This window comes from Ascaphus truei, chromosome 7, assembly GCF_040206685.1.
Source record: "Ascaphus truei isolate aAscTru1 chromosome 7, aAscTru1.hap1, whole genome shotgun sequence".
Classification (NCBI taxonomy): domain Eukaryota; kingdom Metazoa; phylum Chordata; class Amphibia; order Anura; family Ascaphidae; genus Ascaphus; species Ascaphus truei.
Window position 1 is genome coordinate 9,323,573 of NC_134489.1, and position 24,158 is coordinate 9,347,730.

Sequence of the window (24,158 nt, forward strand, 5' to 3'; positions counted from 1 at the left end):
AAGGGGGAAAGAGTGTTTGTTCCATTTTGGACATGTTAATCTTCAGGTAAAGGTGGGATATCCAGCAGGAGATTGCAAAGAGACAGTTGGTGACACGGGACAAGAGAGAGGGGGAGGAGAAGTGAGGGGAGGAGAGATACATTTTGGTTTCATCGACATAGAGATGATACTGAAACACAAAAGATTGTATTCGTTCACCAAGAGAAGATGTGTAGGGTGAGAAGAGCAGAGGGCCAAGGACAGAGCCGTGTGGGACCCCAACAGAAAGAGGGAGTGAAGAGGGGACACGAGAGAAGGAAACTGAAAGCGGTTGGATAGGTAGGATGTAAACCCGGAGAGGGCTGCGTCATGGCCAAAGGCGTGGGGAGTGTGAAGGAGAAGGGGGTGGTCAACCATTTAGAAGGCAGCAGAGAGGTCCGGCAGAATTAGTCAAGAGAAATGACCCTTAGACTTAGCTGTAAGTAGCTCATTGGTCACTTTTGTTATTGCTGTCTCGGTGGAGTGTAGAGCAGGTTTGCGCAAACTGGGGGGCGCAAGATTTTCTTGGGGGGGGGTGCGGTGCTTACTGAAGCCCCACGCTCTTCCCCAAAGCATTTAAATGAAATGCCGGGGTTCGCGCTCAAGGCCTCTGTAAGTTCCCTTATTTTGTCTCCGGTGGCTTTTGGCGACGTGTCCATTTATGACAACCCTCTGTCTGTCCTTCAACCAGTTTTCAATCCAGGTGCAAATATTTTTACCGAGTCCGTTTTGCTTTATTTTGTACATTAACCTCTTGTGTGGCAGCGAATTAAAAGCTTTTGAAAAATCCATGTAGACCACATGAACTGCATCTGTGTTTGTATGCCATGCTGTTTGTGTAATTGATGTCACTCTGTACCCCCACTGTACCGCGCTGTGGAATGTGTGGGCGCTTTACAAATAAACACGATAATAATAATAATAACAGTGGGGTTAGTGTTTTTTTCCTATGCTTTCTATTCGACAAACATTTGTCATGATAAATAATAATTCTTAATATGGTTATCGTGGGAAATGTTTTGGTAAGGGCATTAGGTGTAGCACACGTACGGGGATGAGAGCCGGCGAGGAGGAGGAGGACCTTACATGACCGGTTGGGTCACTTGAGCCGGGGCCTCTTGTAATGGTCACAGCGGACGATTGTGCAGCCAGCGAGTAGTACCTAGAATAGAGAGGTGGGGAAGAGTGGCACCGGGGAGAGTATACCCAGGAGAGGGGCGGCTAACAGGACACAGCGAGGTCAATAGAAGTTTTTGGCCAATAACGGCCTCTTCGGAGTATATTAAATCAGCCCCTATATATCTCTTCAGTCTGTTTATGACAACCCTCTGTCTGTCCTTCAACCAGTTTTCAATCCAGGTGCAAATATTTTTACCGAGTCCGTTTTGCTTTATTTTGTACATTAACCTCTTGTGTGGCAGCGAATTAAAAGCTTTTGAAAAATCCATGTAGACCACATGAACTGCATCTGTGTTTGTATGCCATGCTGTTTGTGTAATTGATGTCACTCTGTACCCCCACTGTACCGCGCTGTGGAATGTGTGGGCGCTTTACAAATAAACACGATAATAATAATAATAACAGTGGGGTTAGTGTTTTTTTCCTATGCTTTCTATTCGACAAACATTTGTCATGATAAATAATAATTCTTAATATGGTTATCGTGGGAAATGTTTTGGTAAGGGCATTAGGTGTAGCACACGTACGGGGATGAGAGCCGGCGAGGAGGAGGAGGACCTTACATGACCGGTTGGGTCACTTGAGCCGGGGCCTCTTGTAATGGTCACAGCGGACGATTGTGCAGCCAGCGAGTAGTACCTAGAATAGAGAGGTGGGGAAGAGTGGCACCGGGGAGAGTATACCCAGGAGAGGGGCGGCTAACAGGACACAGCGAGGTCAATAGAAGTTTTTGGCCAATAACGGCCTCTTCGGAGTATATTAAATCAGCCCCTATATATCTCTTCAGTCTGTTTCTGTTTCCCTCTCCTCTTTCCTTTCTGCCATTCGCATCTCACGTTACCTGTCTGTCTTCTTTCCCTTCCTGTTTATTTTCTCCGCCTCTCTCTCCCTCCCTCTCACCATCTGTGCCTCCTTTGCTTCTGTTTTTGTTCTCCCAATACTTCCACTTTTCCATGGTTTCCCTATCTTTTTTTCTTTTTCTCCCTCATCTTTTTTTTTTTCACTTAACCCTTTCTTCGTCTTTCCCTTCTTTCTATATATCCCCCTCATCCCCCTAACCCCCCTCACTCCTCTACCTTTCTCTCCCCTCCCCCATTCTCTGCCTCGAGACCTGAGCCTTACCTGCCCACCACTCCCCTTACTCTGCTAGTCCTCTAAATCAGGGGGGGCTCAACTGCGGTACTCAAGCCCCCCAACAAACCAACAGGTCAGGTTTTCCGGATATCCCAGGTCCAGCACAGGTGAGCTTCTGAGCCACCTGTGCTGAAGCAGGGACTGAATGAGCCACATGTGCTGAAGCAGGGACTGAATGAGCCACCTGTGCTGAAGCAGGGACTGATTGAGCCACCTTTTGCTGAAGCTGAATGTGTGAGCATCTTCAAAGCCCAGCTGATTTCCCAGCCTTAGAAGGCGCAGAAGCTTGATGCCAGTACAGTGACACGCTGTACACGCCGGACATCCTAAACGCACCGTTACGCGCCTTGCAATTTAGCCACAGACCCCCCCCTCCTCCAGCGCTGAAGGGGTTACAGCACAGGAGCCCGTTACTTGGCAACCGTTGCTATGGGAGTCGGGTTGCCGGGATCCGTGGGAAGCAGCTAGTCCCGATGCTGTGACAGCTGAACCGCGTGGTACCTCGACGGGTGACGTCTGCATCATACTCACTCCCACTTTATATTACCGCTTCAAGAGAGCAGGTGGGGGCCGGATGTTGATTTCACTGCGTTAATTCTCTAGCGCATCTTTATTTCCAAGACACATGGAGGCAGGCGTGCGGTTTCCACGGTATTGGGGGGAACCGGGATTATATTCCGGCCTGGTCACTGCAGCATTGGGGTTGCTGGTCCCGACTATTCTTATTATTAAGAAAGGAATATCAGGGCCTGTCACATGTCTGAATGTGCTGTGAACCCGAATGACTGGGAGACCAGTCTCCATCGATGAGCGTGTGTCTCGGTGATTGTGGATGTCACTTATTGGAGGGCAGTCTCGCTCGTTGGACCATTTCGCTCTTCACACTCCATCGGATCTATGACCATATTCATCAAAATCTGGTGTGGATTAGAGCACCAGGTCACGTCAATAGGAGTGAACGCCAGATTGGGTGCGTTAACCCGAATCTGAGCTTGATGAATCTCAGCCTATATATCAAATCGGGTTTACAGGGTTTTCATCCTGCGTCTTTTTCACTTCAACAGATAAATGTCTTTGCGCCACTCTTGTCCCCATGTGGGTGAGATTGTCATATGGGGAGTGTCAGCGGGAGACGCCATGGGCAGCGTTGGCTGGAGGCGCCATGGGGAGCGTCGGCGGGAGGCGCCATGGGGAGCGTCGGCGGGAGGCGCCATGGGGAGCGTCGGCTGGAGGCGCCATGGGGAGCGTCTGCGGGAGGCGCCATGGGGAGCGTCGGCGGGAGGCGCCATGCGGAGCGTCGGCGGGAGACGCCATGGGGAGCGTCGGCGGGAGACGCCATGGGGAGCGTCGGGTGGAGGCGCCATGGGGAGCGTCGGCAGGAGGCGCCATGGGGAGCGTCGGCAGGAGGCGCCATGGGGAGCGTCGGGTGGAGCGTCGGCAGGAGGCGCCATGGGCAGCGTCGGCTGGAGGCGCCATGGGGAGTGTCAGCAGGAGGCGCTATGGGGAGCATCAGGTGGAGGCACCATGGGGAGCGTCGGCTGGAGGCGCTATGGGAGCAGTTGGTTATAGGGAGCAGTAGGAGTCGTCGTAGGGATCTGCTGTTGCTACAGGAAGCAATTATGACACCCACAGTAAAATGATATATCACATTCTGTGTCGTTAGTGCGTCATTTTGTCACCTTTTTGAACCATGTTAAAAAATGAAAAAAATCCCCCAGGTCTGCAGTGCTGTAAATTGCTTTCACCTCCGCGTTGTTCTGTTTGGTGTCACTCTGTGAGTTTCTCCTGTTAGTCTCCTTATTCATACTTCTATTCCCAGACCCCTTAACTATTATTATCGTTTGTTATTAAAGAGCCCACATATTCCTCAGCGCAGTACAATGGGAGGGGATACAGAGGTGTGTTACATACAAATAAGAGGTAACGAGGGACCTGCTCGTGAGAGCTTGTCAGACTTGTCTGTTTTTAAGGCTATTTGCTATAAAGACCGGGTGCAAAAGAAATAACACCCTATCAATGAACAAAATCCAATAAATTATTTGTAATTGATCATTTATTTTTAATTGGCAAATAAAATCCTGTTATTTTCTAATGGTTTTGCAGCCAGTAGACTTTAATTAAGATCCAAATCTTACCTAGCCGTACCCAGGCTGCACACCCTGCCGATCCCTGCTATTCTATTACGTTTTTTATCCTCTTCCTCGCTTTAAAGCAGCAATCCAACCTGCCGGTTTCTCCGCCCCCCTCCCCCCGCCCCACCTTTATTATGTGCATCAATACAATCCATACAATGATAAGTAATTAGCTAAGGTGCCGATCGATCCGTACTCCTGTGATCCATCGGTGAAAATTCGGCTGGGGGTTCACTAAATGGCTGTGCAGTAGGAACAAGATGCAAAAGTTCTGTGGGGAAGATCATGTGACCAGGCAGTCACTAGATACAATTGGTGCCCTACTAGTTAGAGGGCAGTGCTAAAAAAGGGGTGTGCCAGAGCCTGTTTCAGAAGGGGATGTGACTTTGTAAATGGTTGCTATAGAAACAAAAAACCGCTTGTTACATTATAATATTAAAAATGTCATTCAGAGTTGCTACAAGTATTCTCATAGTACAGTACTGATTTTATTTAACAAAAAAAAAAACCATGTAGAATATTGCTTGGTCTGCAGCTTTAAGCAATGCGTTGCAGGCCATTCCAGTAGAAATTGGGTTACAGCTGTTGGGTGTCAGTGGATGCAGCTCACTGAAAAGAGACAGAGTTGCTGTACATCTTTAGAAAGACAGAAACGGACCAAGCGCAACCTTTGCTTAGTAAAAAAAATAGATGTGTTAAAATCCTCAATAGCACCCAATTCTCACTGGCATCAGAACAATGCGCGCCACACAGACAGACATCAGTATGACTTGGGCTCCCTGGGTATACTCACCTCTGATCAGAGCTTCAAGCGTGAGAAGCACCGGGGATGTTCCCTTCCGGTCCTGTTATAACCGTCTGTAACCAGGGTTGCCACCACTCCGGGTTGGATCTCGAGACTACGGGTTTCGGGCACGAATCTCTGGGCTACAGGTTTACCTGGTAAATCTCCGGGTGGCGGCGGCATCTCCTGGGCATCTCCCCCTGCAAATCCCGGCAACATGGCGGCGCGGTGGTAAATGGTGCCGCATTGCCATGACAACGGGATGCACCGTGACCTCATGACGGTACGCGGCGTCACGTTGTCATGGCAACTTGGTGCCATTTGACGTCGCGCAGCCATGTTGATGTGATTTTGCAATGAAGGATACCGGGAGACGCCGGTAAGAGAGATAAATATATAAAGAGGATAAATGTAAAAACAATGTTCTCTCCGGGCTAGCCTTCAATAGAAGGTGGCACGCCTGGCTGTAACAGAGACTTCTGGCACCCGCGTGTTTGCCTAATCTCATCCAGATTCTCATCAGATCAACTGCGCCTCTACACTCGTCTGACGTCTCCACGCAATGCCTGCACAGCGCCGCCAAGCGACCCTGCGCGTTTCGCTGTGTGTGGCTGAGCAGAACTAGTCCCCTTTTTATACCCCCCTCCATAAACACTGTCATTTTCATGTGTATCTAACCTTATTTGCATGCCATCCATATACAGCATAAAGACATATGTAGCATCTAATAATGTTTACCTTTTCCAGAAATATATTGCATCAAAGGGGCAATCTTTGTTGCCGAGTGACGCCATGTTCTAGGTCAGGGGAGCGCAATCTTTTTCCCCTGCCGGCTGTCCTGCTCTCCGAGCGCCCCACTTCCTCCGTCCTCCTTACCGTGGTTCCCGGCGCCTGGGCGTCATGACTTCATGTTGCCATAGCAACGTGACAACACATAAATGACGCCGCGTTGCCATGGCGACGCGTCTCCCGATGCCGGCTGAACCACGGTAAGTAAGGTTTACAGAGGCCTTGCCTTCCCCGGTACTTAATGTAAGTGCCTTCGGGAAGCGCGCGGGGCCTCTGTAATTCCTGCGCCCCCCAGTTTGCGCACCGCTGTTCTAGGTGACAGGTTTATTAAATGGCTGTGTCCTATGGAAGGAGTCACATTGCAGCATCTTATAACACAGGTTTGTTAAATGGCCGTGTCCTATGGAAGGCAGTCACATTGCAGCATCTTATAACACAGGTTTATTAAATGGCCGTGTCCTATGGAAGGCAGTCACATTGCAGCATCTTATAACACAGGTTTATTAAATGGCCGTGTCCTATGGAAGGCAGTCACATTGCAGCATCTTATAACACAGGTTTGTTAAATGGCCGTGTCCTATGGAAGGAGTCACATTGCAGCATCTTATAACACAGGTTTATTAAATGGCCGTGTCCTATGGAAGGCAGTCACATTGCAGCATCTTATAACACAGGTTTATTAAATGGCTGTGTCCTATGGAAGGAGTCACATTGCAGCATCTTATAACACAGGTTTATTAAATGGCCGTGTCCTATGGAAGGAGTCACATTGCAGCATCTTATAACACAGGTTTGTTAAATGGCCGTGTTCTATGGAAGGCAGTCACATTGCAGCATCTTATAACACAGGTTTATTAAATGGCAGTGTCCTATGGAAGGAGTCACATTGCAGCATCTTATAACACAGGTTTGTTAAATGGCCGTGTCCTATGGAAGGAGTCACATTGCAGCATCTTATAACACAGGTTTATTAAATGGCCGTGTCCTATGGAAGGCAGTCACATTGCAGCATCTTATAACACAGGTTTGTTAAATGGCCGTGTCCTATGGAAGGAGTCACATTGCAGCATCTTATAACACAGGTTTGTTAAATGGCCGTGTCCTATGGAAGGAGTCACATTGCAGCATCTTATAACACAGGTTTATTAAATGGCCGTGTCCTATGGAAGGCAGTCACATTGCATCATCTTATAACACAGGTTTATTAAATGGCTGTGTCCTATGGAAGGAGTCACATTGCAGCATCTTATAACACAGGTTTGTTAAATGGCCGTGTCCTATGGAAGGCAGTCACATTGCAGCATCTTATAACACAGGTTTATTAAATGGCCGTGTCCTATGGAAGGCAGTCACATTGCAGCATCTTATAACACAGGTTTATTAAATGGCAGTGTCCTATGGAAGGAGTCACATTGCAGCATCTTATAACGCAGGTTTATTAAATGGCCGTGTCCTATGGAAGGAGTCACATTGCAGCATCTTATAACACAGGTTTATTAAATGGCCGTGTCCTATGGAAGGCAGTCACATTGCAGCATCTTATAACGCAGGTTTATTAAATGGCCGTGTCCTATGGAAGGCAGTCACATTGCAGCATCTTATAACGCAGGTTTATTAAATGGCTGTGTCCTATGGAAGGCAGTCACATTGCAGCATCTTATAACACAGGTTTGTTAAATGGCCGTGTCCTATGGAAGGCAGTCACATTGCAGCATCTTATAACACAGGTTTATTAAATGGCCGTGTCCTATGGAAGGAGTCACATTGCAGCATCTTATAACACAGGTTTATTAAATGGCCGTGTCCTATGGAAGGCAGTCACATTGCAGCATCTTATAACACAGGTTTGTTAAATGGCCGTGTCCTATGGAAGGCAGTCACATTGCAGCATCTTATAACACAGGTTTATTAAATGGCCGTGTCCTATGGAAGGCAGTCACATTGCAGCATCTTATAACGCAGGTTTATTAAATGGCCGTGTCCTATGGAAGGCAGTCACATTGCAGCATCTTATAACACAGGTTTATTAAATGGCCGTGTCCTATGGAAGGAGTCACATTGCAGCATCTTATAACACAGGTTTATTAAATGGCCGTGTCCTATGGAAGGCAGTCACATTGCAGCATCTTATAACGCAGGTTTATTAAATGGCTGTGTCCTATGGAAGGAGTCACATTGCAGCATCTTATAACACAGGTTTATTAAATGGCCGTGTCCTATGGAAGGAGTCACATTGCAGCATCTTATAACACAGGTTTATTAAATGGCTGTGTCCTATGGAAGGCAGTCACATTGCAGCATCTTATAACACAGGTTTGTTAAATGGCTGTGTCCTATGGAAGGAGTCACATTGCAGCATCTTATAACACAGGTTTATTAAATGGCCGTGTCCTATGGAAGGCAGTCACATTGCAGCATCTTATAACACAGGTTTGTTGTATCTGTGTCTTTGTCTTGGAGAATATTGACGTATGTGTATATACCTGTATACAGCAAATAAAAATACCACTTGTTAGCACATTCACACACTGCAACCCTGCCTTTCCCCATTATCTCTTGGCATACAATGCTTTGACTGCAGCAAGGAATTCTGGGTAATGATATGCAAATGAACACTGTCATTTTTTTTGCTGTCCATTTTCACATGGACTCGTGTAAGCTTGTGCCTGCCGTATTACACATCTTTTTTTTTTTTTACCACAGCCTGGGTTAAGGAAGGGCTTTTCAACAGAGTTCCTATGAAGCCTTGTGTTCCCCGGGCCATCCCTGCAATTTTCAGGTCATTTGAAAATTGTACCAAATACAGAAGCATTGTAGATTCATCTGATCTCAGACGCGCTATTAGAGAGGGTTGGGGTTCCTTACAATGCATCTGATCTCAGTCACACTATTAGAGAGGGTTGGGGTTCCTTACAATGCATCTGATCTCAGACGCGCTATTAGAGAGGGTTGGGGTTCCTTACAATGCATCTGATCTCAGTCACACTATTAGAGAGGGTTGGGGTTCCTTACTATGCATCTGATCTCAGACGTGCTATTAGAGAGGGTCGGGGTTCCTTACAATGCATCTGATCTCAGATGCGCTATTAGAGAGGGTTGGGGTTCCTTACAATGCATCTGATCTCAGATGCGCTATTAGAGAGGGTTGGGGTTCCTTACAATGCATCTGATCTCAGACGCGCTATTAGAGAGGGTTGGGGTTCCTTTCAATGCATCTGATGTCAGACGCGCTATTAGAGAGGGTTGGGGTTCCTTACAATGCATCTGATCTCAGACACGCTATTAGAGAGGGTTGGGCTTCTTACAATGCATCTGATCTCAGACGCGCTATTAGAGAGGGTTGGGGTTCCTTACAATGCATCTAATCTCAGACGCGCTATTAGAGAGGGTTGGGGTTCCTTACAATGCATCTGATCTCAGACACGCTATTAGAGAGGGTTGGGCTTCTTACAATGCATCTGATCTCAGACACACTATTAGAGAGGGTTGGGGTTCCGCAGAATTTCACCATAAAAGTATATGGTTTGTCACATATTGCACACCTGGGAGCATGTTACCTGTATATGGGACAAGGGTTAATACACACAGCTGATCCAATCGTCACCTCACAAGGTTCTTCAAATGAATACGATCTCTCAATCCGCCCCAATATAGCACCTGTCACAAACAGCACACTTTTGAGCACGTGACTTATACAGTATATGCAACCATACTTAATACACAGCCCACTCGCGGCCCCGCCTTTTCTCCTTCGCACGGTACTTCAAATGAGTTAATATTTACCTTTACTCTGTTATAATATATATCTTTAATTCGCTGCTGACGACACCACCAAAGGTATTCATAAAAGATGTACGTACAGAACCTCGTTCTCGGTTTATTAAGAAAACTATTTGGGACATATATGTTGTAGCAAAATGTGTACGAAAATGTAAATTACTCCACAAGGCGTGCAACAGTTCAATCAGAGCCCAAAGTATTACTTATTCAAGTTTAGCTTTATTATCCACAAGGTAGTGCTTCAGTTAGACAAAAATATTATTACAAGAACATACAGTTACAATAAATGCAGACTGTTTCAACAAATGAATAAGGATAAACACAGAATCTAACTTACTTTATTGTCCAACATTGATCAGATCTTTCCCAAAGGCTCGTGAGTGGAAATTGACATTTCACATGTTCCAGCATGGAACTCCCTAAAGTTAAAATCGAATTCATAATTAAAAAGCCGTTTATACTCTAAATTCCCTTAATTGAGAACAGAAGCCCACCTTTCTGTGTTTTCAACCCACCCCTTTCATCAATTTCTATTAACAGTTTTACAACTTCAAAGAAAAAAACCCTGTTCTTTTGATATCTAAACTTTGCCTCAATATATAAAACACTTCATAGCTTTGTTTCTATAATGCTGAGACACACGTTATCTTCACTGCTGCGTCTGTGTACTTAATGTTCACGCCTCGATGTTAAATATGACCACATAACGTCTATTTCTGCAGACGGAACAGATATCAGAGCTGACACCAAAAACCAGGGTTTTCTATGTATAATTTAATTTGTCTCATTGCAACGGTTACACATATCTATTTGTTCTTGAAAATATGTGCCAGCCCCATGATATCTTCATATTTAATACATTTAGTCTCTTGGGAGTATCTTCTTGGCCACGCCCCCTGATACTCTGCAGAACCCCCAAAGAATGCCTTTCAAGGTGCATTTAAAAGGGTCATGTTTATTCTGGTGTTAGGGAAGCCACATTTCAATCCCCCCACTTACAAAACCAGATATCCTGTATCCTTAGATCAGCACATAAAGCTAAGCCTGGTCAGGGGGTGAACAGGCCATAAAAACTATTCTTGTATTTTTCAGACCATTTGTAACCAACATTAACATAGTAATTAGCGAACCCTAAAAAATGTTGTATGGCCTTGAGACTGTTGGGTCTTGGCCATTCAGTGACTGCTTGAAGTTTACCGGAGTCCATCATAAACCCCTCATCGGAAATGATATACCCCAGGAACGGAGTAGAGGTCTGATGAAAGGTGCACTTCTCCAGTTTGGTGTACAAATGGTGTTCACGGAGACGGGAAAGGACGTAGGAGGTGTGGCGTATATGGTCCTGGAGATCTTTGGAAAAAATCAGGATATCATCCAAGTATACAATAACAAAAATATTGAGTACCTTACGAAAGACGTCGTTGATGAAATCCTGGAAGACAGCGGGAGCATTACATAAGCCGAAAGGCATTACCAGATATTCGTAGTGTCCACTACGCGTGTTGAAGGCCGTCTTCCATTCATCCCCCTTCCTGATGCGCACCAGGTTATATGCACCACATAGATCAAACTTGGAAAAAATCTTGGCCCCCTGTAATTTATCGAACAGTTCGGTAATAAGGGGAAGGGGGTAACGATTTTTAATAGTGATGTGGTTTAAACCCCTGTAGTCGATGCAAGGCCTCAACGACCCGTCCTTTTTCTTGACGAAGAAAAACCCAGCCCCTGCTGGGGAATTGGAGTGACGAATAAAGCCTTTCTTGAGATTCTCCTGGATATATTCATCCATAGCGTGAGATTCTGGTAACGACAAGGGGTAGGTCTTGGACTTGGGTAGGGAGTAACCTGGAACTAGATCGATCGGACAATCGTAAGTCCTGTGTGGCGGCAAGAGGTCTGACTGTACCTTAATGAAAACGTCCCGGAATTGATGGTAAACGGAAGGTAGAATAACTTCGGGAACAGAGGTATTGGCCAGCAGTTGATGAGTCTCGCCTGACCTCGGCCTCCAGGAAATGGGAGCAGAGGAAGTCCAGTCAATGAGAGGATTGTTAAGCTGTAGCCAAGGAAGACCAAGGGTGATGGGTATCCCAGGAGCGTGAATGGCATCGAGAACTAAGGTCTCCTTGTGCAGATGTGAAGACAGAAGCAAGGGAGCCATCTCTAAGGAGATGTGGGCCGGGGTAAGAGGGCGTCCATCGATACCGACGAGTGCGATGGGAACCTTCTTTCTCACGAGTGGTATGCGGTTTAACCTGGCGAATTCAAGATCCACGAAGTTTCCTCCAGCTCCTGAGTCAATGAAAGCGGCGGTAGAAGTCTTGAACTTATCGCCTGAAAAGGAGACTGGAAATGTAAGTTTCTTAGGGAGTTCACCTTTAGAAAGGGGACGTGGAGACATTACACCCAGAGAGAGCCCCTCTGTACTCACTGGGTGTTCCCGTTTCCCGGACGCAGTGGACACTCCCGAACCAGATGTTCCATGGATCCGCAGTAGAAACACAATCCCCCGGCGTGGCGGAACTGCCGTATCGGTGTGCGGATGCGTTGTACCCCCAATTGCATTGGCTCAGGCAACTCCAGTGCAGGACGAAGAGGTATGATAGCACTTGGGGGAGCAGGAGTGTTGCTGGGAGTACTGGAGAACGGAACTTGATTATGACAAGTTATGGACGCGAGTGCGCTGACGCTCTGAGCGGCGTACCTGGATACGTTGATCCACTCGGACAGCCAAATCAATGAGGACCTCCAATTGATCCGGCCTGGATTGGCGACAGAGTTCATCCTTGATGGGATCCGCCAGGCCTTGCCAGAATACGGAGATGAGAGCCTCTTGTCCCCAGTTAGTCTCAGCTGCTAGAGTCCGGAATTCCACAGCATACTGCGTCACCATTCGCCGTCCCTGAGTGATCTGGAGGAGAGAAACAGATGCCATCTCCCGACGAGCGGGAGAATCGAATACTTGTTGAAACTCGGCTTTAAATGCTGGGTAATCTTGGGTAAGATCAGAACGTCGCTCCCAAACCGGGGAAGCCCAAGCCAGGGCGCTGCCAGTGAGGAGGTTATAAATGTAGGCTACCTTCTTGCGATCAGTATTGTAGAGATGGGGGGCCATTTCAAACTGCACCTCACACTGGTTTAGGAAACCCCTACAATCTTGCGGTTCCCCTGCATAAGGCTTGGGGGGAGGAATCCTTACATCTGAGCTGCTAACTGCGCTTGCGGAGTGGGGGCTTACATCTGGCGGGGTCGCAGTCGGTACCCTGTCTGAGAGTACTGCGACCTAGCGTGTAAGTGCCACAATTTGATCCACCATGGCCTGGTTTTGCTGAAGCAGATTGGAGAGAAACTGTTGAAGTTCGGTCTGGTCTGCGTCTTGTGGGCTCGACATAATGTTACACCGGTGCTGCCCGCAGACCAGACCCGTCCCCTGAGCTGAAGGGGGAAGTGGTAATAGACGCACCCGCAGCAAAGGGAGCATGTCCGGAGTGTGGTATGAAGCGTTGCCAGGCCAGGTGTAGTAAGGTAGACAATACTTGCCGGTACCGATTGTAGAGATTGAGTGAATGATGCCTTGCCGAAGTCAGGGAGTGGAGAGTGGAGATAGGTCGTAGTCCAAGCCATGTTCAAGGGGTTACCAGAGTGAGCGTTGTCCAAGGAGTGCCGAGATCGAGAGCCAGAGGGGGTAGTCGTACGAGCTGCGTCAGAACCTGTGAAAACACTGAGAGAATCCAGAAGTACTTCCATACAGAGACTATGTCGAGCAAAGACTGAGAACAGAGAGGAGCTAGATAAAGCAGGAAGGTCCAATTAGGAACGGAGGCGGGACAGGAAGAGTTACAGGGAGACACTGCAGATTGGTGCAGGCATAACAGGCCAGGTGAGTCTTGTTAGTAACCCGAGTATGCCCGTGCAGTGTGCGGGGGCGGAGCCTGAGGTCCGGGAGACGGGAAGAAGAGTGTGCAGACTGAGCGTGCTCCGTAACTCGTGTACGTGTGTGAAGCGAGCCAGTGGATGGTGCAGGTGTGCGTGCAGGAGGGCGTGGGCGCGCCCGGCGCTGAGCAGAGGATTCGCCAAGGGGAGTGATCCCGCGACGGCGGCAGGGGCGAGGAGCCGTGGAGGCCGGTAAGGCAGGTTTGTTTTGTGTGTCCAGGGGCTCCCTGCGGGGAGGGAGTGCTCTGTGTGGGAAGCGAGGAGAACGCCGATTCCTGACACCGAGGAGCTTACAATCGATAAGGAAGGGTTGGTGGAAACGTAGGGTAAGGGGGATAAGCAGGTTGGTGTGTTTCGGACAGCTGCAGAATTATCGAATATTCTTCCTAACCAATGTAAATACTGTACAAACTACCGAACTGTTTTACATGAGTAAATGCATTGATTTCCTGACGCTTCAGACTACAGTTACAACCTTGATCATGCATCTTTGTGAAACACTTCAGATATTTGCTATTGGGCAAATATTTCAATGTAAAACAATATTGGGGGATTGGGAATTTCTTGGCTGGTCGCTCCGGTTTGTTTTGGAAAAGCTGCATCATTTTATCCTTGGTGGATTACAACGTCCACCAACAAAACCGGTATGGGGTCTATTTACTCAAGGGCAATACTCCGATTTTTCGAAGAAAAGGAATCCTAATGGATTAGATTGATCGTTCTGGGGCCATTCGTTTGCACCAGGAGACTTCCAGACCGGGCGGATTGCAGGAAAATATCGGCCCGGGCGATATCCTCCTTGGCGTCCCTGCTATGACGCGGCGTCATGATGGCATGTGATCTTGCGTTGTCACGGCAACGCGTTGCCATGTCGCGGCGTCAATTGACATCTGATCACCATGACAATGCGCTGCTGCAGGAGGAGATGCCACCCCGGAGAAGGTAAGAGGCACTTGCAGAGGTCTCACGCTCTCCCACGGCAATTGGTTTAATTGTTGTGGGGAAGAGTACGGGGCCTCTGTAATCAAGTTCATCTTACACTCTCCCCGCCCCCCTCTCACTCCAACAGACACACACCGACATCCCTCCCCACCCCCCAACAATCTTACCGTGGGGTGAGGAGGTCTGCTCAATGCTGCTCCGATCCTGCCGCGCTCCAGGGACTCTGCAGCTCTCGCCTCCGGTCGGAAGTTGGACAGAACTTCCGGCGCTGACCGGAGGAGAGAGAGGGTTGCAGATAGTGACTGCCGGGCTGCAGCATGGGGAGCCACAGCACCGGATCACCGGGGCAACCCCGATAGGGCAATCCGCCCCTGCTGTCAGTTAACTAACGCTCAACGGGATTTTTCATTAAACTGCAATAGTGCCAATCTGGTCACTCGCCCCCAGAAAATCCTGTTTACCCCAATGGGAGTTTCCACACGATAGGTGATTATTCGATAAACTCTGATGGTGCCTATCGGGGAACTAAGTGTTGTGTCCCCTAGTTGGATCTGATTTTGCTCTATTTGCCGTTGGGCTTTAAACAAAGAGTTTTTCTTCATATAGTAATTATTGAAATGAAAGCTGTGCCGCAGGCTGTGTTACCGAATGCATCCACGTGTTATTCACAGATGTTCTATATAAAGAAGCGTTAGCAATGTGCTGAAGTATCAGATTGTGTAATTGGGAACGTATCACTGCTCGCAAATGGGCCTTATGTTAATGTAATGGTAAGAGTCCATTTCGTATTGCGTCTGTTTGTGTTGTGTACAGTTCTTCTACATCCATGTGATTGTGGCTCACAGCACTGGTTGTCCGTGTTAAACCTGACAAGTGGCGGTAATGGCTGAGGGGAACTCAGCCAGAGGGAGGATAAAGTTGGGCACCTCTGCTTGCATCAATCAAGGATGTGGAGAGAGCAGATAGGGGTTATAGAAGCACGTAGGATGGGCTATAACAGCAGCTAGAGCAGTGGTCCCTAACTCCAGTCCTCAAAAACTCCCAACAGGTCAGGCTGGAAGGCTATCCCTGCTTCAGCACAGGTGACTCAATGGCTCAGTGATTTTTGACTGAATCACCTGTCCTGAAGCTGGGATAGCCTTCCAACCTGACCTGTTGGGAGTTCTTGAGGACTGGAGTTGGGGAATGGCTGAGCGAGAGGAAGAGTTATCTCTGAGCATTATTACAATGGGATGTAGCACATTTTGTCTATGCAAATGGCGCAATTGTCCTGCCTTCGTCACTTACTGTTGTCCCTGTGTGTTAGAGCTCAGCGCCGGGTGGGGTAACAAGTTTGGTACGTTTTTGACGTCAACTGAAACATATCGTGCACTCTGATGTGACGGTGGTATTGCTATAAAAAGTTGGCTCATATGAATGTCCTACATACATCCAGTAAGTAGTATAAAAGCCTTTCTCCAACATGTTATGGTTAGATATTTTCTTCTTGTGGTAGGGATGTTCCTCAGGGTGAGAAAGTAGCAAACATAGTGCAGATCAGTTTGTCATGAATTTATGAAAGGTAAGTACAAGACATACTCACATTCTTTACAAGAATAAACGGTACAAAAAGAAGCGAGGGAGGTAATGGCGCTTCCTTTTTAATCCCCGTTGGATTTGAGTGGTCAGGGCGTCCCTTTGCCGGTATATTCCGCTAGCTGCCTTTGCTTCTCGGCAGCCGCTGTCCCTTCCCGGGCTACCTACGCGTCTTTCCCCGGTGTCTGACGTCACTCTCGCGATATTTCGGTCACGTCCTCTTCCGATTGATTGGAATGACTCCGTGCACTGACTCTTGCCATCTCTCCGATTTTCTACGCGTTTCGCAGTTGCCATCGCCATCTCCAATACCTTCCTCACTTATTTGTGTCCCTTTTATTCTTGTACTACTTACTGGGTGTAAGTAGGAAATTCACGTGAGCCACGTTTTTATAGTAATACCACTGTGTCACTGTATCAGAGTGCACTGTGCATTATAGTAATACCGCTGTGTCACTGTATCAGAGTGCACTATGCATTATAGTAATACCACTGTGTCACTGTATCAGAGTGCACTATGCATTATAGTAATACCGCTATGTCACTGTATCAGAGTGCACTATGCATTATAGTAATACCGCTGTGTCACTGTATCAGAGTGCACTATGCATTATAGTAATACCACTGTGTCACTGTATCAGAGTGCACTATGCATTATAGTAATACCGCTATGTCACTGTATCAGAGTGCACTATGCATTATAGTAATACCGCTGTGTCACTGTATCAGAGTGCACTATGCATTATAGTAATACCACTGTGTCACTGTATCAGAGTGCACTATGCATTATAGTAATACCGCTGTGTCACTGTATCAGAGTGCACTGTGCATTATAGTAATACCACTGTGTCACTGTATCAGAGTGCACTATGCATTATAGTAATACCGCTGTGTCACTGTATCAGAGTGCACTATGCATTATAGTAATACCGCTGTGTCACTGTATCAGAGTGCACTATGCATTATAGTAATACCGCTGTGTCACTGTATCAGAGTGCACTATGCATTATAGTAATACTGTACCACTGTGTCACTGTATCAGAGTGCACTATGCATTATAGTAATACCGCTGTGTCACTGTATCAGAGTGCACTATGCATTATAGTAATACCGCTATGTCACTGTATCAGAGTGCACTATGCATTATAGTAATACCGCTATGTCACTGTATCAGAGTGCACTATGCATTATAGTAATACCGCTGTGTCACTGTATCAGAGTGCACTATGCATTATAGTAATACCGCTGTGTCACTGTATCAGAGTGCACTATGCATTATAGTAATACCGCTGTGTCACTGTATCAGAGTGCACTGTGCATTATAGTAATACCGCTGTGTCACTGTATCAGAGTGCACTATGCATTATAGTAATACCGCTGTGTCACTGTATCAGAGTGCACTATGCATTATAGTAATACCACTGTGTCACTGTATCAGAGTGCACTATGCATTATAGTAATACCACTGTGTCACTGTATCAGAGTGCACTATGCATTATAGTAATACCACTGTGTCACTGTATCAGAGTGCACTATGCATTATAGTAATACCGCTATGTCATTGTATCAGAGTGCACTATGCATTATAGTAATACCGCTGTGTCACTGTATCAGAGTGCACTATGCATTATAGTAATACCGCTGTGTCACTGTATCAGAGTGCACTGTGCATTATAGTAATACCGCTGTGTCACTGTATCAGAGTGCACTGTGCATTATAGTAATACCGCTGTGTCACTGTATCAGAGTGCACTATGCATTATAGTAATACCGCTGTGTCACTGTATCAGAGTGCACTATGCATTATAGTAATACCACTGTGTCACTGTATCAGAGTGCACTATGCATTATAGTAATACCACTGTGTCACTGTATCAGAGTGCACTATGCATTATAGTAATACCGCTGTGTCACTGTATCAGAGTGCACTGTGCATTATAGTAATACCACTGTGTCACTGTATCAGAGTGCACTATGCATTATAGTAATACCGCTGTGTCACTGTATCAGAGTGCACTATGCATGATAGTAATACCACTGTGTCACTGTATCAGAGTGCACTATGCATTATAGTAATACCGCTGTGTCACTGTATCAGAGTGCACTATGCATTATAGTAATACCGCTGTGTCACTGTATCAGAGTGCACTATGCATGATAGTAATACCGCTGTGTCACTGTATCAGAGTGCACTATGCATTATAGTAATACCACTATGTCACTGTATCAGAGTGCACTATGCATTATAGTAATACCGCTATGTCACTGTATCAGAGTGCACTGTGCATTATAGTAATACCGCTGTGTCACTGTATCAGAGTGCACTGTGCATTATAGTAATACCGCTGTGTCACTGTATCAGAGTGCACTGTGCATTATAGTAATACCGCTGTGTCACTGTATCAGAGTGCACTGTGCATTATAGTAATACCGCTGTGTCACTGTATCAGAGTGCACTGTGCATTATAGTAATACCGCTGTGTCACTGTATCAGAGTGCACTATGCATTATAGTAATACCACTGTGTCACTGTATCAGAGTGCACTATGCATTATAGTAATACCACTGTGTCACTGTATCAGAGTGCACTATGCATTATAGTAATACCGCTGTGTCACTGTATCAGAGTGCACTGTGCATTATAGTAATACCGCTGTGTCACTGTATCAGAGTGCACTGTGCATTATAGTAATACCGCTGTGTCACTGTATCAGAGTGCACTATGCATTATAGTAATACCGCTGTGTCACTGTATCAGAGTGCACTGTGCATTATAGTAATACCGCTGTGTCACTGTATCAGAGTGCACTGTGCATTATAGTAATACCGCTGTGTCACTGTATCAGAGTGCACTATGCATTATAGTAATACCGCTGTGTCACTGTATCAGAGTGCACTATGCATTATAGTAATACCGCTATGTCACTGTATCAGAGTGCACTATGCATTATAGTAATACCGCTATGTCACTGTATCAGAGTGCACTATGCATTATAGTAATACCGCTGTGTCACTGTATCAGAGTGCACTATGCATTATAGTAATACCACTGTGTCACTGTATCAGAGTGCACTGTGCATTATAGTAATACCGCTGTGTCACTGTATCAGAGTGCACTATGCATTATAGTAATACCGCTGTGTCACTGTATCAGAGTGCACTGTGCATTATAGTAATACCGCTGTGTCACTGTATCAGAGTGCACTATGCATTTTCTTTGTATTTGGGGTCGGACTGTGCTCTCTGGAACTTTGGAGAGAGAATTTGTGGAAGGGGACTGTCCCCATCGGAGGTCTGAGCCACTTTTCGCCCATCTTATTTACTTATATTGTACTTAAGTCACATGATCACTATATTTCACATATATATTTAATATTGTATTCATTTTGCATTGTATATACTAAGTGGTGTGTGTATAGCGCCTTCCAACATCACGTTTTTGGTGTAAACGGAAAGATGACATTCTTGTAGGGGTCCTCCATTTGTTACGTAGTGGCACTGCATTTTTTAACCTTTTCGCTGCCAGAGATGCATTGCTCCGCAATGCGTTGCCGCCTCTCTGGAAACGAAAGGCTTAATCTCGGGGGCTCCAAAGGATAAGTCTCCATTAGCTGCAGATAAGATGTTCTGTTGATGAGCATGAGGCTGAATCCGCTGCTTGTCTGACCAATTACCTTGCTTGTCAGGGCCTGAACGCTTTCATTAGCCTCCACATCCGATATGTAAACCACAAGAAATGCAGCTGCGGCCCCGAGCTAATCTTGCAGCTTTGAGGGTGACGTGCTGTGCTTTGAAGTGGGAGAACCGGCTCTGTGTGACCTTGGGAAAGTGATCTGTCTCTCTGGGTGGTAAGCTGTGGTTCTCCCTGGCTGCTTTACTAGTAGGTGCAGTGACTGGTCCATTGTTGGAGTGGGTTAATCTCTGTTCTGTTGCACATTGAATTGGGTTAAGTCATTGAAGTCTCAATCGCCAAGACCGTCTCATTCGGTGCACGGCGAAGGCAGTCTCTTGGGTTGAGTCTTTCTTAATAGAAATCAGTCACACTTATTTGTAGAATGACTGCTTTGTAGGAGACTTGTGCAGAGGTATAACCGGGGAGATGTATTAAAGGGAAAATAAACACTGGCTTTTATTTAGCCCGCGCCTTTAAACAGGACAGCTTCATGTCAGCATGCAAAATAAATAAACCAGGCCTATCCCTTTTGTAAGAGCTAACTCGCATTTCCCAATCCTTATCTGCAGGGTCGGGAGGCTAGACGTCTTACCACCCCAAAGTCCAAAGCGGTACCTGTAAGCAGTGGGCTCTTTAATTCAGACCGGGTCTGGGTTGGTGTTTGTGGGGTGCACCCTCTGGCGGGTTCCAGGGTCCGCTGCACCCTGGAATAGAGGGTTTAGTTCCCGTGGATCTCTCTCTGGCAGCACAGTCCTCAATGTTATAGATCTGTTCCTGGGGATCTCTCTTGTGGCAGCACAGTCCTCAATGTTATAGATCTGTTCCTGGGGATCTCTGGTGGCAGCACAGTCCTCAATGTTATAGATCGATTCCTGGGGATCTCTGGTGGCAGCACAGTCCCTCTGTGCTCAAGAGTCCCATGCAGTTTGTGTAGCACACCTCTAAACCTGCTTGATTAGCCAGGTGGAGAATGGCTAATTGCCTCTAGTGGCAATTAACCAGCTCCCTGCTGGACTCATCAGCTACAGGCAGTCTCTATGTGTGCTGCCTTTGTAAACCAAAGACAGGCACTGTCACATGCTTCAATGGACATCTACAGAGCCTCACACCTTGAAATCAGAATTAAACGTATGTATCTTATTTGTATGTACACCGCTCTATACAGAACAGGCGTTCATACACTGACTTAGTAAGGGTGCCAAACAGGGAAATACCATGTGTCCGAATACTATCATCAAATACACTCCTTTAATGCCGGAGGGGTTTGGCCGTACATGGTGTTGCAGTAAACTGCTAATCCTCCTGGCACTGAATGGGTAAAGATATTATTTACTGTCTCCAACCCCCTGATCTCCGGTGACACTCGTTTGGTTATAAGGACACACAACACGTTCCTACATATTTCGGTCTTCTGCTTCCATAGGATCTGCCAGTATTCAGTCTCCATCTCTCGCCCCGGGGCTCTGCTACAGGGAGGAGTCGGGCTGAGGACTTCGGACACTTGGATGCACAGAGCAGAACTTCCTACCTCTTCCGCCGTCACTGTAAGTCTGACCTTCCACAGCGATATCTGGACATGAAGGAGAGGGGTGTAGGAAACGGGGAAGCTCGTAATCTCAGGTATTGTAAACTCCTCTGCTGCCAGACACACTAATGCAGGAGCGGCCAACCCCAGTCCTCAAGGGCCACCAACAGGTCAAGTATGAAGGATATCCCTGCTTCAGCACAGGTGGCTCCGTCAACGACTGAGCCACTGATTGAGCAGGGATTTCCTTAAAACCTGACCTGTTGGTGGCCCTTGAGGACTGGGGTTAGCCACGCATCTCTTGCTCCATTACACAAGTACCACAACCAACGACAGCATTGAAATTGTTTGATAGGAAACGTGCTCTGGTATTTGTGATGTAACAGCGCACTTGTAATTCACACATATGCTATCTGTTCATCTACAATATTTATGTTCTCTGTGGGGATGCTACAGCAAAAATACACAAACCCAGGGGCTGAGTTATGCCGCGCGGAAAACTCCCCCGGCCCCTGTGATTTCTAATGCCACGCCCATAAGGCGCGAACAAAAGGCCGTACCTCTGTGAGGCGGCCATAGAGTGCGCGATTTTCGAGAAGACAAATGAATTTTTTTGTCGCACAATGGCCAGGTCACGTGAGCGGTTCAGCCAATGAGGGTGAACCGCTCACGTGATGTCACCACCACGCCTCCCCGTTGCACACTCCTGCCCTCGCTCCTCTGTCACAAACACACACACGCGTCACGTGACATCTCCGCCACGCCTCCCTGTCGCACACTCCTGCACTTGCTCCTCTGTCACACACACGCATCACGTGACGTCCCCGCCACGCCTCCCTGTTGCACACTCCTGCCCTCGCTCTTCTGTCACACACGCGTCATGTGACGTCTCCGCCACGCCTCCCTGTCGCACACTCCTGCACTTGCTCCTCTGTCACACACACGCATCATGTGACGTCCCCGCCACGCCTCCCTGTTGCACACTCCTGCCCTCGCTCTTCTGTCACACACGCGTCATGTGACGTCTCCGCCACGCCTCCCCGTCGCACACTCCTGCACTCGCTCCTCTGTCACACACACGCATCACGTGACGTCCCCGCCACGCCTCCCCGTCGCACACTCCTGCACTCGCTCCTCTGTCACACACACGTCACGTGACGTCTCCGCCACGCCTCCCCGTCGCACACTCCTGCACTCGCTCCGCTGTCACACACGCGTCACGTGACGTCTCCGCCACGCCTCCCCATCACACACTCCTGCACTCGCTCCTCTGTCACACACACGCATCACGTGACGTCCCCGCCACGCCTCCCTGTTGCACACTCCTGCCCTCGCTCTTCTGTCACACACGCGTCATGTGACGTCCCCGCCACGCCTCCCCGTCGCACACTCCTGCTCTCGCTCCTCTGTCACACACACGTCACGTGACGTCTCCGCCACGCCTCCCCATCACACACTCCTGCACTTGCTCCTCTGTCACACACACGCATCACGTGACGTCTCCGCCACGCCTCCCTGTTGCACACTCCTGCCCTCGCTCTTCTGTCACACACGCGTCATGTGACGTCTCCGCCACGCCTCCCTGTCGCACACTCCTGCACTCGCTTTTCTGTCACACACACGCATTAAGTGACGTCCCCGCCACGCCTCCCTGTCGCGCACACCTGCACTCGCTCCGCTGTCACACACGCGTCACGTGACGTCTCCGCCACGCCTCCCCATCACACACTCCTGCACTTGCTCCTCTGTCACACACACGCATCACGTGACGTCCCCGCCACGCCTCCCCGTCGCACACTCCTGCACTCGCTCCTCTGTCACACACGTCACGTGACGTCTCCGCCACGCCTCCCCATCACACACTCCTGCACTTGCTCCTCTGTCACACACACGCATCACGTGACGTCTCCGCCACGCCTCCCTGTTGCACACTCCTGCCCTCGCTCTTCTGTCACACACGCGTCATGTGACGTCTCCGCCACGCCTCCCCGTCGCACACTCCTGCACTCGCTCCTCTGTCACACACACGCATCACGTGACGTCCCCGCCACGCCTCCCCGTCACACACTCCTGCACTCGCTCCGCTGTCACACACACGTCACGTGACGTCTCCGCCACGCCTCCCCGTCGCACACTCCTGCACTCGCTCCGCTGTCACACACGCGTCACGTGACGTCTCCGCCACGCCTCCCCATCACACACTCCTGCACTTGCTCCTCTGTCACACACACGCATCACGTGACGTCTCCGCCACGCCTCCCTGTTGCACACTCCTGCCCTCGCTCTTCTGTCACACACGCGTCATGTGACGTCTCCGCCACGCCTCCCTGTCGCACACTCCTGCACTCGCTTTTCTGTCACACACACGCATTAAGTGACGTCCCCGCCACGCCTCCCTGTCGCGCACACCTGCACTCGCTGCTCTGTCACACACGCGTCACGTGACGTCCCCGCCACGCCTCCCCGTCGCACACTCCTGCACTTGCTCCTCTGTCTCACACACGCGTCACGTGACGTCCCTGCCACGCCTTCCCGTCGCACACTCCTGCACTCTCTCCTCTGTCTCACAAACGCGTCACGTGACGTCTCCGCCACGCCTCCTCGTCGCACACTCCTGCACTCGCACCTCTGTAACACACGCGTCACGTGACATCTCCGCAACGCCTCCCTGTCGTACACTCCTGCGCTCGCTCC

At 48.3% G+C, this 24,158-nt stretch overlaps 1 protein-coding gene across 3 annotated transcripts in view; it reads left to right on the forward strand.

Moving 5' to 3' along the window:
* Positions 1-24,158, forward strand: part of NUMBL (NUMB like endocytic adaptor protein) — a 148,508-nt gene that overhangs the window by 62,682 nt on the left and 61,668 nt on the right. Inside the window, exon 2 of one of the 3 annotated variants that reach the window (XM_075606957.1) lies at positions 21,363-21,559. The exons of 1 other annotated variant lie outside the window; for it this stretch is intronic. In XM_075606957.1, the coding sequence (XP_075463072.1) occupies positions 21,516-21,559 (44 nt within the window). In that variant the 5' untranslated portion in view covers positions 21,363-21,515. The remainder of the gene's footprint in view (positions 1-21,362; positions 21,560-24,158) is intronic. One more of the 3 variants, XM_075606958.1, reaches the window with a different exon arrangement.